This window comes from Suricata suricatta, chromosome 9 (assembly GCF_006229205.1).
Source record: "Suricata suricatta isolate VVHF042 chromosome 9, meerkat_22Aug2017_6uvM2_HiC, whole genome shotgun sequence".
Classification (NCBI taxonomy): Eukaryota; Metazoa; Chordata; class Mammalia; order Carnivora; family Herpestidae; genus Suricata; species Suricata suricatta.
In genome coordinates, this window is record NC_043708.1 from 134744732 (window position 1) to 134761097 (window position 16366).

Genomic DNA, 16366 nt, shown 5'->3' on the forward strand with positions numbered 1-16366 from the left:
GGTACCCGACATGGGTCCCTGGGTTACACCCCCTTACCACCCTGGGACTCAGTCGCCCCCGCAACTGTCCCAAGGGAGAGCCCCAGACGCGGCCCTTTGGACACCGCCCCAGGCCTCTTCAGGAACGCAGATGTCCCCAGAGTCCAGGAACCAGGCTACGCCCTGGACGCCGCCCCCCTCGGCCCCTGAGCTGGCTGCAATGTACCAGGTACGCACTCAGTTCCGGCTGCTTCCCCTCGGGATGGAGAGGGTGGCTCGGCTCTAGTCTGCAGAGAATCTCATACTTTTTAGATCCCAGTTTATCTAATCCAACCCACGTGGGGGTAGAGACAGGCTGAAGAGAGTAGGGAAAGGACCCTAACCTCCTTGGGGAAAGAGGTGGGGCCACGGGGCATTAAGGCCACTTCTACCTCTGCCTAGAAGTCTTCATAGCCACATGAAAGAGGGGGGATCTTGGGACTTGCTCCAGAGGCAGGATGGAGGGTAGAAAGGGCCACTGGCCAAGAAAGTCCCTCTAAGTGCTCGGTTAGGGTTGAGGGGAAGGGAGGCTGGCCGGGCCCTGTGGCAGGGACTTCCAGAGTAGATGGGCTGGGAGCTCATGACCTTCCTATTTTCTTCAAGCTTCGTTTGTCCTTGCGGCCCACAAATGAATGAATCCTGTTCCACAAAAGAGCATATTAATAAACGAAAATTACTGCTTGCTCTGTTTGCCTGCACCGTTCTTGGTACATGAACGTACCGTCAGCCCTCCAGCACCGCTATGGAGTTGGCACTGTTATCATCGTCCCCATTTTACAGCTGAGAAAACAGAACGAAAGAGGTCGAGTTCTTAGAACTAGTTAGTAGCAGAGGTGGGATTTGAACCCAGGTCGTGTATCTCCAAAGCCAGTGCCCATCACCACTTTGTGCCACTGCATCCACAGCACCAGGGCTGTCCAGAAGCTGCCAGCCACACTCCAGGGAGCACCCAGGTTCACGGTCTCGGGCTGTCTCAGTGCAGTGGCCCCACTAACCAGCTGCTTTTGTCTCTCTTGCAGGGTCTCTCTGTGTCTCCAGAGTCCTGTCTGTTGCCAGGAACCCCACCCCTCCTGTCCCTCCCAGCGTGCGAGAGACTCCAGCCTCAGTCCCAGTGGGGTTGCTGGAGCCCCAGTGTAGAGATGCCACCCAGCTCAGAAGCCCAGGGACCGGGCCCTGCCTTCTGGCTCAGTGATGAAAGCCCTTCCCAGAGCTCAGGCGTGCAGCTCAGTGACTGCCCTGAACTTTGGCAAGAAGATCTGGAAGGGGCCCACTTGGGCATCTTCTACTGAAGGCCTGGCATGTCCCCTGGTCGGCCAGGAGTCAGGCCTCCGGTGGGGGGTGTCCTCCCCGTGTGCTACCTCTGTGCTCTTCAAGGTGTTTTGGTTCAGTTTGGGTTGGGGTTCTTTTATTTTATTTGCTTTATTTTTTTAAGCCAAGGATCTCTCTTCCAAGTGATGTGTTTTCATGGAAGCAATGTTTGAAACAGGTCGTGGGTGGCCTCCCTGGCTGGACTGGGGCTGGGGTAGCACCCTCCACTCCTAGGCACCCCCCAGAATGCCCAGGGCTCCGAAGAGCACCGCCTGAGCTGCAGGGAGGTGGTGGCTGCCAGGCTGGGACTGGTGGGGGGGGGTTGTCGGGAGGGGTGGGGTTAGGGAGAGAAGCCTGTATGCTTAGATTTTGTACTTCTTAAAAAAACAACAAAAATGTTGGTGTGGTCCGTTTTTCTTCTGTCGGCCTGGGTTTTTATGCTTTCTGGAAAAGGAAGAATGTTCCCATCCTGCAGGGAGCAGCTTTGCTGTTCTTTCCCTCCCCGGGTCTAGGCCTCCGGAGCTTGGCGTGTGCCCTCACCTGCCACTTTGACAGTCTACACTGTGCAAGGGTTCCACCTGGCCCGCTGTGCAAGGTGACACGCGCAGGTTAGTGTTTGGGCCTGTTCGCCAGCCTCAGCCTCCCCCCACCCCCCCGCCGTCACCTTTGCCATTCTTCTGGGTGCCTTCCCGCTGACCCAGAGGGCTCCTTCATGGTTGTATTAAAGTGTTTTTAAAGGATGCATGGCAGGGTGCCCGGGTGGCTCAGTCCATTAAGCGTCTGACTTCGGCTCAGGTCATGATCTCATGTTTCCAGAGTTCGAGCCCTGCATCGAGCTCTGTGCTGATGGCTCAGAGCCTGGAGCCTGCTTCGGATTCTGTGTCTCCCTCGCTCTCGGTCTGTCCCCTGCTCATGCTTTGTCTCTGTGTCTCTCAAAAATAAATATTAAAAAAAATTGAAGGATGCACGGCGGTGAGCTCCCACCAGCGAGGCCCGGTGTATCTGGGGCCGCCATAAAAGAGCACGAATCAGGGGCTTAAACAACACAAGTATATTTTCTCACAGTCCGGGAGGCTAGAAGTCCAAGGTCGTGTCAGCAGGTTTGGTTTCTTCTGGAGCCTCTCTCAGATGGCCACCGTCTCACTGTGTCCTCATGTAATTGCCCTGCAGTCTGTGTGTCTGTCGATCTCTTCTTGTAGAGACACCAGCCCTACTGGATTAGGGCCCACCCATATGACCCTATTTTACCTTAATCACCTCTTTATAGGCGCTACCTCTGAATGCATTCACGTTCTGAGGTACTGGGTTAGGCCTTCACCATGTTAGAACACCCAATGTTAGATGCCAGAGAGAAAACATTCCCCAACTAACAAGGCGAAGTACAGGCAGGTAAGTGGTCAGAGCCCCGGTCAAGGATGGGAGTTTATATACGGTGCTTACGGGACCAGAGAGAATGTGACAGCCTGGTAGTTTCTTTATTGGGTTACTGATTGGTTAATGCTACTGAGTTGATTTCTGCTGCCTTGAGTAAAGAATCTTGAGGGAAGGATTCCATCTGTGATCCATTAGCAAAAGCCGCCATGGGCTTGGGAGCCGGCGGCTGCGGTGATGTCACTCTATGTCTGCTGACCCAGGTGGGGAAGAAGTGCAGGATGTTGGGAGGTGGGTTTTGAAGGGTGTGCAGGAGTTTGCCAAGAGGAGTGAGTGGATAGTGACCTAGGCAGAAGAAATAGTGAGTCTGGAGTCGACAGAAAAAAGGTGAATGGATAGACTTGGAAAAGGAGCTCAGAGACCAGGTTGTGGGGACCGCCCCCCCCAATAAGGCCTCTTTCCTGGCTAATGGGGAGGCACTGAAGGTAGGGAAAGCAAGATGAGCTGGTCAGAGGCACACTTGGTCCCTTTGGCTGCTCAGCAGAAATGGAACCGGGCAAGGAGGCCACTGTAAGAGCACAGGGCAGGAGAGGGGAGGCGGGAAGCCCAGGGCACACACTGCTAGCTGTCAGCCACATGCAGGGACACCCATCTGACCCTGCACGGTGGCCCATCACCTGCTCGTCAGACAAGTCACTCCCTCCCTGTGCCTCAGTTTCCCCATCTCCCAACAGAGGAACAGGGTTAGGTGACCACAGAGATGGCTCCTTCCCCTAACCTTCTAGGGTTCTGGCTCTCACCCCGGGGCCTCATGTCCTTAGAGGGCTGCCAGCCACACCCAGAAGGATGAGAAAACCTCTCACGAGACCACAGACGACTCAGAGACGGACACAGGGCGCTGCTGACCTGGGTGCACATTCCAGCCAGCTCCCACTCACCGTATAGCTGTGAGCCAACTATGAACCCTCCCTGAGCCTCAGTCTTCTCAGCTGTGAAATGGAGACAATAAAAGACCCTCCCCCTCAGGGTTCTTAGGCTTGGCACGGAGTAATTGCTGCGTAACCTGAGGGATGATGCAGTCCAGTGGCTCCCTGACCTGGCTGGTCCTTGGGTCCCACCCTGAGAGCATGACCCAGTGCCCTGAGCTGGGGCGTAGGACCCTGGGGCTTTAGGAAAGTCCTTCCCACGGATTCTGGGGCTCAACCAGGTTTGGGTTCAATGGATATTCTTTACCCTTTCGTTTTATTGCTGGGGACACCAGCCCCGGCATAGGAGCAATCTTCCCTAGCACCCCAACTAGATAGGGATATCAGGCCCCTGACTCCCTGTCCAGTGCTCTCTTCTTCCCTAGAAGACCCGATGTCTTGGCTTCACAGTCTCACAGCATCTGCGCCAAAGGCAGACTTACAGAGCTGCCCTCCTTCCTTTGGCTCCCACGGATCTGGGGTTAAGCCCTTATAGGGACAGAGAGAGTTGTGCCCTCTCCGGTCCCTGATGGCCCCACTGGAGAGTGTGGGGCAGGCACGGACAGCCTGAGCTCTAGTCGGCCCCTGCTCTGTGTGCGACCTTGTGCACCGTTCTGCAGGTGGGTGTCGGCTGTGTGGACCCCCACCGCGTTCCCAGGAACAGATTTCCTTAGCCGCGGAGGGCATTCTGAGCGCAAGCCTCGCTCTCGGGGTGGGGGCGTGTAACCTGGGGATGCCACGGCCTCGGCCATAGCTGGCTTCCCCTCTGCACGGGCTTCAGAGCCTGCATCCCTTCTAGCTCCACTGACTTAGCCTCCCTGAGCCTCAGTTTCCTTATCTGCAAAACAGAGACAAAAACAATCCTTATCTCCTGCGACTGTTGAGACCCAAATGAGATAATGCGCATAAACACTTGGGCATAAACACTTGGCCTGGTGCCAGGCGCAGAGACTGGGGTCCCTACAGACTCTTCCCCCTGGAGGCCAGCTCTCTCCCAGGGACCCCTGTGGGGCTGGTCCCTCCCCCAGCAGGACCTCCTGAGGGGGCCTGCCCTCTGACCCCCAGAAGGTTAAGTGCCAGCCAGGGCTGCAGGGCACTGGCGACAGGAAGGGCTGGCCCACAGGGGCTGGGCTGAGGGGAGCCTCCCGATTGGTGGAGAGACCCCACCTCACAACCTGGGCCTCTCCCGGCCTCACCTTTGATGTAGGGACTGCAGTGGCCGACTGAGGAGCCTTCCTGTCCCAGACCCAGCCCCCACTGCTCCCAAGGGGGAATAGAGGCCGAGGGGAAGAGGGCAGGCCAGGAGTCAGGGCTAAGGATAACAGGACCCAAATCGCCTGTGTCGGGCAGTGCGCCACATACGTGAATCTCCTTAGAGCCGCACCCCGCCCCATGACCCATTGCCTTTAGGTGCTGGTGCGGAAACTGAAGCCCAAGGCTTTGGGTCACTTGGCCAAGCCATGATCTGAAACCAGCCCCCCTGGCCTCTGAGACCCCACTCCAGCGGCTCAAAAAAAACCCCAGAGAGCCCTGTAGTCTGTTACCTCCCTCCTTCTCTCCACCGGACTGTGGTGCTCATTGGGGTCCGGTGTGGCTGAGGCCGAGGTGAGCTTCCCAAAACCTGGCTCCATTTGCTAAGAAACTTCCACCAAGGCCAGTGCAGGCCATGGAGCCATGAGGGTCCCAGACCTGCTCGGAACAGGCTCTGCCCACCGGCTGCCCCAGGTGATCTGGAGGGCACCTGCCTTTTTCTGCACGCTGCTTTTGAAAACCACCACCTTCCACATTGATATCACCTTCCACCTGAATCCTGGAGAGGAGGCGGGCCATGCCCTTGGCCAGTGGGTGGTCAGACCAGGCCTGGGTCCCCAGGACAACTGGCTGGAGTGCAAGAAGAGAAGCCGCGTCAGGCCCCTGCTCCTTCCCTCGTGTGGGGGCAGGTGCAGACACAGCATCTGGAACTATGGAAACTTCTGCTTTCTGAAAAAGACTCCTTCCACGATCAGGACCCGCTTGAGCCTGGCCCCACGCCCTAGCTCTCCCCACTCCGTCATGAGAACCGCTGCATTGAGCCACCAGCCCCCACCTCCTCGTGCCTCCCCGGCACCCAGCGTCCCCGGCCTGCCACGGGGATCCGGAGGAGAGGAACACGCAGGCTGACCCCACAGGACACACAGGTGTTGGGTGGGAAGGGCCAGCAGGCCGGGCACTTCTCCCCTGCTGTGCTCCCCAGGGAGCCCTGCACCCCAGGGCCCCTCCCTCCCAGCCTTCCTGGCTGTTGGGCAAACCCCCTCCTGCTCTAGTGTAGTAATGGGTCTAGGCATTGATCTAGAAATCCTTTATTTACATTTTCTCTTAGAAAAAAATATATAGATCTTGTGCCCTGTTGACTCCTCAGGTCTGGGAACTTTATGGGAAGGTGAGAGAGGGCACAAGGGTGTCCCCTAAGGCCATCCATCATCCACCAAGGGCTTTGGCTCATCTGGCCCCAGAGCTGGGCTTCCCTGAGATCAGCCCCAGGGCCCTGGGTGACGGACACCGTGCCAGGCCTGGGGTGTGAGTTGGTAGGAGGGGCAAGGACCAAGAGGTGCTTGGGCAGTCTGGCCATCAGGAACGGGAGCGGCCCCGTGGGCGCAGTGGAAAAAATGGGGGCCAGAGACTCTGTCCCTGGGGCGAGGACACCATTGCCTCAGGCTCCAGGAAAGGGGCCCTGCAGAGGGCCACTGGGACAGATACATACAGACGTCTCACATGGGGGCCGGGTGACTGCGGGGACCAAGGACTCTTAGCTGTTCTCGGTGAACCACTGGAGCACCGCCTCCTTGTTGTCTTTCACCCACTTGATGTTGGCCTTGGTCTTCTCCAGGGCCTGCTCCAGAGCTCGGGTGGCTGAGCCGAAGCCCGTGTCCATGTTGTTCTTCTTGAACTGCTCCAGCTGCCGGGAAAGGGAAGATGCTAAGCCGCAGGCTGAGTCTCTGACACAGCCGTGCGGGGAGGGCTGCCCCGCCCTCGGACCTCCCCGTCCACATTAGGACCCTCGCAAATGGAGGGGCCACGGCCTGTTCTGCAGGAGAGAAGGGGCTGGCCCTTCTCTGTCCCTGGGATAAAGTCCTGACCCAGGGCAGAGGTTAAAAAAAAAAAATTGACAGCCTCAGGCGCCTGGGGGGCTCAGTCGGTTAAGCTTCCGACTTCAGCTCAGGTCATGATCTCAGGGTTTGTGAGGTGGAGCCCTGAGTCAGGCTCTGTGCTGACAGCTCAGAGCTGGTAGCCTACTTCAGATGCTGTATCTCCCTTTCTTTCTCTCTGCCCCTGCCCCATTCACGCTGTCTCTCTCTCTCTCTGAAAATAAGTAAACATTTTTTAAAAATGTAAAAAAAAAAAAAAGGAAAAAAAAAAAGACAGCCTCATGGTTAAATTTGGCTCCCGGACGTATTTCACCTTCATCATATGGTTCTTTGTTGAGGTAGCCCTCAGTGTTCAATTAAACTATAATCTCAGTCCAATCGTGGGAGGAAGGGGGACAAATTAAACAACATATCACAAGGAAGTAATTAGCCAAATTTGAAATGTGGCCATTTCTACACTACAGATGACCTGGGTATTAACAAATAATTGGTATTATATATATATATTTTTTAAATATTTTAATGTTTTTTATTTATATTTGAGAGACAGAGAGAGACAGCGGGAGCAGGGGAGGGTCAGAAAAAGAGGGATATACAGAATCTGACACAGGCTCCAGGCTCTGAGCTGTTAGCACAGAGCCCCATGCGGGGCTCAAACCCACAAACCGCGAGATCATGTCCTGGGCCGAAGCCGGACGCTTAACCAACTGAGCCACCCAGGCGCCCCTTACATATTATTTTTAAAAAGGGGGCACCTCAGTGGCTCAGTCAGCTGAACGTTCAACTTGGGCTCAGGTCATGATCTTGTGGCTCATGAGTTTGATCCTCAAATTGGGCTCTGTACTGACAACGCAGAGCCTGAATCCTGCTTCAGAGTCTATGTCTCCCTCTCTCCCTCTCTCTGCCCCTCCCCTGCTCATGCTGTCTCTCTCTGTGTCTCTCAAAAAGAAATATACATTAAAAATAATAATAAAATAAAAAATAAATTAAAAAAATAGAAAAAGATGTCACAGATTAAAAGATGTATTAGTACTGGAGGTTGTAGCCAGGACAATTAAGCAAGAAAATGAAATAAAAGGCACCCAGAAAAGAAGAAGTCAAACTATCTTTATAAGCAGATAACATGATTTTGTAGAAATTCTAAGGAATCTAACAAAAAAAACCTATTAAAACTAACAAATCCAGGAAGGTTGCAAGATGCAAGCACAATATACAAGACCACAGTACATTTCTACACACCAGCAATGAAAAATATGAAAACGAAATTAAGAAAACAGTTCCATTTCCAACTGCATTAAGAAGAATAAAAAACTAAGGAATAAATTTGATAAAAGACATGCAACACTGATAATACTGAAAACTACAAAACACCACTGAACGAAATTAAGACCTAAATAAAATGGAAAAATATCCAAATCAAACCAAATCTGTGTTAACAGATTAGAAGATTTAATACTCTTTTTTTTAATGTTTTATTTATTTTTGAGAGAGAGAGGAGAGACAGCATGAGCAGGGGAGGGTCAGAGAGAGAGAGACACACAGAATCAGAAGACAGGCTCCAGGCTCTGAGCTGTCAGCACAGAGCCCAATGCAGGGCATGAACCCACGAACCGGGAGATCATGACCTGAGCCGAAGCCGGACGCTTAACCGACTGAGCCACCCAGGTGGCCCAAGATTTAATATTCTTAACATGGCAACGGTTTCTAAATTGATCTACGGATTCAATTCAATCCACATCAAAATTCCAAGTGTTATTTTTTTGCAGAAATGGACAAGCTGATGCTAAAATTCATAAAGAAGTGGAAGGGACCTAGAATAGCCAAGCAGTCTTGAACAAAGCTGGAGGCTGACGTTCCTAAACTCACTGCAAACCTACAGTAATCAAGACAGTGTGGTATGAGCAGAAGGATAGACAACAGATCAATGAAATACAAGTAAGAGTCTAGAAATAAACCCTCGCATTTATAGACAATTGATTTTCAAGAAGGGTGCCAAGACCATTCGGGGGGGGAAAGAATAGTCTGCCCAACAAGTAGTAGTGAGACAATGGGACAGCCATATGCAAAAGAATGAAACTGGACCCCTACCTCACACCCTATACAAAAAGTAAGCTAAAACTGATCAAGGCCCTAAACGTAAGAGCTAAAATACTAAGACTCGTAGTGAAAAGCATCTATAAATCTTCATGACCTTGGATTAAGCAATTGTTTCTTAGATATGCCTAAGGACAAGCCATAAAAGAAAAATTCAAAAGCTGGAGTTCATCAAAATAAAAAAAAATTTAATGTACGTAAAGACACTATTGAGAAAGTAAAAAGGCATCCACAGGATGGAAGAAAACATTTGTAGATCAGGTTTCTAATAAGGGTATAATATCCAAAATATATAAAGAACTCCTACAACTCAAAAATAATGACACAAATACCCCAATTAAAAAATGGGCAAAGGATTTGAACAGTCACTTCTCCAAAGAAGATATATGAATGGCCAATAAGCACATGAAAAGGTACACAATATCATTAGTCACTAGCAATGCAATTTATACTACCTCACACCCACAGATGGCTATAATTTAAAAGGAAGGAAGGGAGGGAGGGAGGGAGGGAGGGAGGGAGGGAGGGTGGAAGGAAGGAAGGAAGGAAGGAAGGAAGAAAAGAAACATAGTAAGTGTCCAAAGACATAAAGCCATCAGACGCCTCCTACACTGACACCAGAAAGTATGTTGGTGACTTTGGAAAATATTTTGGCAATTTCTCACAAAGTTAAACATAAAGGTACCAAATGATCCATCAATTCCCCTCCAAGGTACATACCCAAGAGAAATGAACACATATGTTCACTCAAAACTTTGCACGTGAACTTTCATAACAGTGTTATTCATAACGGTCAAAGAGTAGAACCAACTCAATGATCCATGGATAAGCAAACATGTTATATCCACACGATGGAATATTATTCAGCCATAAAAAGGAGTGATACACTACAACATGGATGAAACTTCCACAAAAGGCCTCCTATTATATGATTCCATTTTATGAAATGTCCAGAATATGCGTATCCATGGAAACAGAAAGTAGACTAGTGGTTGCCAGGGGCTGTGGGCAGAAAACTGGGGAGTGACTGTTGTAGTTTCTTCTTGGAGGAAATGAGAGTGTCTGGAAGTAGATGGTGGTGATGGTTGTACAAACTTGTAAATATACTGAAAGCCATTTAACATGGTGAGTTTTATAGTACGTTAATTATATCTCAATAAAAAAAAGATAAATCAACCTAACACAATGAGTTACTTTTAGCTTCTGATTCAAACATATGTATCGCTGCAAAATGAATTTTAAAAGAAATAATCTAGAGGGTTTAAGATGGGCCAGGTACAGGGGCACCTGGGTGGCTCAGTCAGTTGAGCATCCGACTTTAGCTCAGGTCATGATCTCACGGTTGGTGAGTTCAAGTCCCACATCAGGCTCTGTGCTGACAGCTCAGACCCCTCTTCAAATTCTCTGTCTCCCTCTCTCTCTGCCCCTCCCCTGCTCTCTCTCTTTCTTTTTCTCTCAAAAATATAAACACACCAACCAAACAAAAATGGGCTAGGCAGAATTGTTCCTTTTCTTGGGTTTGCTAGTAACACTGAGATTATCTTTTTTTTTTTTAATGTTTTATTTATTTTTGATACAGAGAGAGACAGAGCATGAGACGGGGAGGGGCAGAGAGAGAAGGAGACACAGAACCAGAAGCAGGCTCCAGGCTCTGAGCTAGTTGTCAGCACAGCGCCTGACGCGGGGCTCGAACCCACGAATGTGAGATCTGACCTGAGCTGAAGTCGGAGGCTTAACCGACTGAGCCACCCAGGCGCCCCAACACTGAGATTATCTTTAAAGAATTCTTTTATTGTAGATATGACTAAATCATTGACAGGTGAACTGTATAACATCAGCGATTTCTGCTTGAAAATTATCCGCCCCCTAAAAAGATTTGGCAAAAGGTTGATAACTGTTCGATCTGGGTAATGGGTAGGTACGTGGAGATTCATTTATCTTATTCTCTTTACACTTTGCCTATACGGAAGTTCCAAGATGCAGTTTTTTGACTGAATCATCAGCATTTAGAAAGCCTAGATACTGGGTTCCACCCCTAAAACCAGCACTACCCTGTATGTTAACTAGCTACATATTTATTTAATAGTTAAATAAATAATCAATGTAAATAATAAATATTCATGTCTTATATAAGTTAATTAAAAAACAAAATAAATAAATAAGAAGCCTGATGCCCAGCCTCCCCTGTAAGTGAGGAAGGCCTGGCCGTACGGAGCCCAGACCCCTCTGGTGACCACACCCAGGGGGCGCTGGCTGAACGGCCCTTTTAGACTCCAGAGGAGCCTCTGGATGCCACCCTGGGTCCCGGGCTTCTCACCTGCTGCAGCTCGAACTCAGAGGAGAATCGTCGGGTCACCGCCTGGATGAGGTTGGAGAAGGAGAAAGAGCCAGTACCGTAGCTGCAGGGGTGAGGAGAGAGAAGGAACCGTGAGGGGCGGAGAACTCCTGTTCCATGACTAGCAGGGGCCCCTATATCCTCACATCTACTCTGCGGCTGTCCCTGCAGAGGTGAAGTGACACGCCCAAGGTGACACCCGTAGGGACACGAGCACAGGTTTGATCTGTGTCCTTGCTCCCATGTCTCCTGAGAAACAGACTTTCTTTGCCCCACGTGGGCGGAAGGACAGCCCGAACCCCGCCTTGTCTTTCGGGTTTTGCCCCGCCCCCGCCCCTGCCTGACCTCAAGCGGGGTTAACTGCCGGCACTCCCAGGCCGTGTCCACAGCCCCCCACCTTCCAGCCCCGTGGGGTCTCATGCACACAGACCCTCCCCACTGCCCCGGACACTTTAGCCTCGGCGGGTACCTCCCCGCCCCTCCCAGGCGTCCGCAGACTCACTCCTGAAACAGTTTCTTCCAGTTGCTCTGGACAAAGTCCCAGACCAGCGTTTGTCCGATGACGTTGCTAGAGATGCTGCTGAGAGTGGAGGTGACATCTTGTTTCCGGATGAGGTTAGGGTCCAGGGTGTAACTCAGGAACCTGTGAGGGAAGGATGCGGAGTCACTGGCCACTTCCAAGGGCTGCAGTCAGATGACTCGAGAGAGAGAGAGAACCCGGGAAGGCACAGGACCCCGCGCCCCCACCCCCACACCTCTCCAGCACCCTCTCAATATCCCTTCAGCCTCCTGAGGGTTGAAGACCGCTTCGTCCTGCCTCCCCCTCACAGGCAGGACACCGAATCTCCAGGGCAGGGTCACTGGCCATGCCTGACCCGGACCTGGTGCCTGATAGGTATCTGACGACTGACGATGAATGAACGGAGAAAGGAAAGAGCACTAGATCCAGGAGCCCTGTACCAGGTAGGGCAGCACTTTTGTCTTTGACACTGAGGGAGGCTCTTCTTTACTGGAGCCAGGGAGGTGGCAGACATGTACCCAGTGGAAGCCAAGAGCGCTCATCCAAGGGCTTGGGGCACACCCAGCTGGACATCCAACAGGATTCAGGTCCAGCTGCACCAGAGCCCTTGGCAGAGAGGAAAACCGAGCTGCCGTCCACTACAGGCTAAGAAGCCATGGCGGGTAAGAGCATGGGACAGAGACCCAGACCTGGCTTCAGATCTTGGCTCCACCACTTCCTAAAGCTTCTGCACTTTGGGCCAGTTGTTTTGGCTTCCCTGAGCCTCAGTGTCCTCATCTGCAAAATAGGGAACACGCCGCCCCGCAGCACAGGTTTGCGAAGGCGCCGCGAATGGGGGTGTGGGGGCCTGGCTTGTTCCTGCTCTCCCACAGGGGTGGGGGGCCTGGTCCTCACCTGTTCAGGATCCAGACCTGGGTGCTGCAGGCCAGGGCTCCCCGGAGCTTGTCTGCCTCGTTCACCAGCTCGGCCTTGCGGTACTGCTCCCACACAAAGTTCCACTCGTCCTCGCCGCCCTGGGCGACAGCGGTGCAGTACACGGTGGACCGCAGGTTGGGGTGGATCCTGGCGAGGGGCGGGAGCGTCAGGGCCGGAGCAGCGGCAGGGACGCGGGGGGACGAGGGTGTGATGAGGGCGTGTGCGGGCTGTGGGCTTCGGGGACGGATGAAGGTTCGGGGAGCAGCAGGGGATACACTCACGGGTTATTCTGGGGGTTATTCTTCCACTGGGCGAAAAGATCTGAGGCCAGCTTCTCACACTTAGGAACCCCGTAGGAGCAGGCGGTGCTGACCGCGTTAATCTCGCTGTACCTGCCCCCGGGGGTGACACTCGGTCAGCACGCCCATGGGCCACGTGGCCCAGACTTGGGCAAAGACCCCCCCCCTCGCTGACCCACAGCTCCAGGAAAGATGGCAAGACCTGGGCTCTGTCTGTCTGAGGCTGAGGACCCCCTTGCTCACTGAGTCCCCCAAACTGCTCTGTGCCTTGGCTGGCCCAGGGACCAGCACAGGCTCCAGCCGCTACCTGGACACCGAGAACCGGACCGATCAAGCCCCCGAGGGGACCTCAGAGTTCAGGTGGGTCCCTAGCACAAAGAGATCAGATGGGCCCCCAGGCCGCACAGAGCCTCAGGGCAGGCCTCCTACTCCTGCCTGGTGGCCGAGGTCTGGCCAAGAGGTGACCTCCAGAGGATGCTGCCAGGCCCTGCTCTGGACCCCCAGGTGGGGGTACCTGGGGCCCCGGAAATGAGGAGAGGAGCGAGGCTACGGATTTCTCGGTGGCACACTCACTGGTCCATGAGGTTCTGTGGGTGAATCGTCCAGTTTTGGGTGACGCGTTCGAAATGATCGAAGAGGGGTGTGACCTGTTTCTTTAGGTATCTCTGGGGAAAAGAAAACACGCAGAGCTCTGAAGGCAAGACCGCTGCCTGGCCTTTCTGGGGTCCGCGCAGCCTCTGACGTGGGTGTGGGCACACCAAGGGCTAAGACTACAAAGGCGGAAAGGCCGGAAGCTCAGGCTCAGCGCTCGAAGGGACCGCCCTGCCCAGGTTCCAGATCGCTGGTCCGAGGCGCTCCGGCCCGAAAGCCTGAGTCAGCTCCAACGGTCTCTGGGTCACTCCAGGTATCTGTGTCACCAGTTTCTAATACTGTTGGGGCCCCCACCCCGACAGTGAGTATTCCGCGTCTATTGTGAGGAGTGTGGAGAACAGAGAGCAGCAAATGTGGAAAATAAAAACTGCCCAGGAGCTTCCCCAAACTGTGATTTTCAAATATCTGAGTTTACCCCTTCTTTTTCCCTTTCTACCCACCATATCCGTCTTCTGTCTGCTGCCCTTTGCCCCTGACCGTGTCATGTAAGCTCTGCCTCATGTTGTTAAAACTCTTTGTTGGGGCACCTGGGAGGCTCCGTCGGTTGAGCGTCCAACTTTGGCTCAGGTCATGATCTCACAGGCCGTGAGTTCGAGCCCCGCATCAGGCTCTGTGCTGACAGCTCAGAGCCTGGAGCCTCTTCAGATTCTGTGTCTCCCTCTCTCTCTGCCCCTCCCCCACTCACACTCCCCTCTCTCTCTCTCTTCCTCAAAAATAGACATCAAAAAAAATTCAATAACCACAATATGGTAAATGCTGAATATGGAGTTGATCAAATATTGTGATTTAACTCTGTCAGGAGCATGGTGCAAATCCAAGGTAGGCAGGCAGGTTAAAGAGTTAAAATCTCATTTGCCATCAACCTCTTTTAACCTCATAGGAAGTTCATGAGAAAAATTTTTAATTATAAAATGATCTCTTCAAGTTTTATCTAATGGCTGCATAATATTCCACCAAATGGATTTTGTAGCTTGCCTAACCAATCCCCAACTACTGGACATTTGTTTTGGGTTCTTTCTTTTTTTCTTTTTTTTTTTTTTTTTTTTTTGGTCTTTTGTAAATCACGCTGCTGAGTTTCTCTCTGGTGTCCCTCATGGGAGCCTTAACACCCCCTCACACACGCACCCCAACCTCAAAGCGGTTAACACCTGCATCTCCCTCTCTGCCCGCGGGCAAGGATGACACAGGCCAGCTCCTTTCACAGAGGGGCTCATGGGAGAGGTCCCCAAAGCCACGCAGCTGGTAAAAGGCCACCTTCCAACCGCCAGCACAGTCATTTCTTCTGGACCCTTTGACAGTGCTGATTTCCAAATCAGCAAACTGCTAGACGTCTGTGTCCTTTTTTTTTTTTAAGTTTATTTAGTTATTTTGAGAGAGGGGGAGGGGGAGAGGGAGAGAGGGAGAGAGAGAGAGAGAGAGAGAGAATCCCAAGCAGGCTCTGCACTTACAGTGAGGCTCAAACCCACAAACCATGAGACCATGACCTCAGCTGAAAACAAATTGAACGCTTAATGGACTGAGCCCATGTCTGTGTCCTTTCTTGGCCCTCCCCAACCTGTTCCCCTTGGCAGTACCTGCCCCCCTCACCCCACGTCTCTCTTGCCACTCTGCCCAGCCTGCTCTCAGCAAAGGACCTGGTGTCCTGTTGGCCTGAAGGTGCCACCTCTCCAGACAATATTTCTATTAACTCCCTAATGGTGCATTTCAGACATGGGGCTAACTGGCCCTCGAACCCGGCCCCGCCCCTCTGTACCTTCATTGGGCCGTAGACCTCAGAGCGGTCGAACATGAGCTTGAAGTAGCTGAGGCTGCTCAGGGCGGCCTCCCACGGCATGTACTCAGTCTCTCGGATCAGGAAGAGAGTGGTGTTCAGCGCCCGAGTGACAGGGACCTTTTGGGCACTGGGGACAGACACAAGGGCTCAGGTAAGCTCCCCCATTAAGTCCAGCCCCACTGAGGGGGCCCCAACCCCTCCTGAAACCTGAGAGCCCCAAATGAGCCAGCTCCAGGGTTCACTGCGGATAGGACTGGGGGTAGGCAGGGGTGGGGCCGGAGGTAGGGATGGGGGACGCGGACTCTGGGTGGTCCCACAAACAAGGTCAGCTCAGGCCCTGCCCTCACCTCCTGCCAATCACATTCCCCTGCGCAGTATTCCCATTTAACAAACAGAAAACTGAGGCTCAGAGAGGTAAAGTGACCTGCCTAAGGCCACACAGCCCATAAGAGACAGAGCCGAGATGCCTAAGGACAAAAAGCCTAGGCTCGGTATTCTGCTCACCTCTTCTCTGGTTTGCTCGGCCCCCTGTGCCCCCCTCCCTCCTCCTCCTCAGACCCTCTGTGCACCTGCAGTTCATAAATGTCCATGTCTACGGGTGACACCACCTGAGTCAAAGAGCTTAGCTCCTGCTGGGAACCCAGCAGGTGCTGAATAAATGTCTGTTTTCCATGCCGCCTCTTTCCTTCCCAGACTGTGTTTAGCATCTGGCATGGCGGCCGGGCACACAGTCAGTCCTCAGGAAAAGCCTGGTGCTACGGAGCACAGTGTGCTTTTGGAGCCGGCCAGGCCCGCTGTCACGGGGCTCCTGAGTGACCCCAGGGAAAGTACTCAGTCAAACACTGAGTCTCAGATTCCTTATCTGGGACATGTGGGCTGAGACACTAACAATCTGCAGGAGCGTGGGGGCCCAGGGAGGGGCGCAGAGCAGCACGGGGAGCAGCGGGGGGCCCAGGGAGGGGCGCAGAGCAGCACGGGGAGCAGCGGGGGG

At 52.9% G+C, this 16366-nt stretch overlaps 2 protein-coding genes across 2 annotated transcripts in view; one reads left to right on the top strand and one right to left on the bottom strand.

Annotated features, from left to right (window-relative positions):
- Position 1: 1 nt before the first annotated feature.
- Positions 2–1636, top strand: MESP2 (mesoderm posterior bHLH transcription factor 2; the record flags this gene model as incomplete). The annotated part of the gene is made up of 2 exons (XM_029952298.1): positions 2–208; positions 1038–1636. Coding segments are annotated over 2 exons (477 nt in total), but the record flags the coding sequence as incomplete, so codon positions are not given.
- Positions 1637–5985: 4349 nt separating this feature from the next.
- The window catches only part of ANPEP (alanyl aminopeptidase, membrane), an 18081-nt gene continuing 7700 nt past the window's right edge, over positions 5986–16366 (bottom strand). Inside the window, exons 14-20 of the mRNA XM_029952120.1 lie at positions 15355–15502; positions 13524–13615; positions 12933–13043; positions 12631–12798; positions 11719–11859; positions 11199–11280; positions 5986–6597 (exon numbers count right to left, since the gene is read on the bottom strand). Of these exons, the coding sequence (XP_029807980.1) occupies positions 6448–6597; positions 11199–11280; positions 11719–11859; positions 12631–12798; positions 12933–13043; positions 13524–13615; positions 15355–15502 (892 nt within the window). The 3' untranslated portion in view covers positions 5986–6447. The remainder of the gene's footprint in view (positions 6598–11198; positions 11281–11718; positions 11860–12630; positions 12799–12932; positions 13044–13523; positions 13616–15354; positions 15503–16366) is intronic.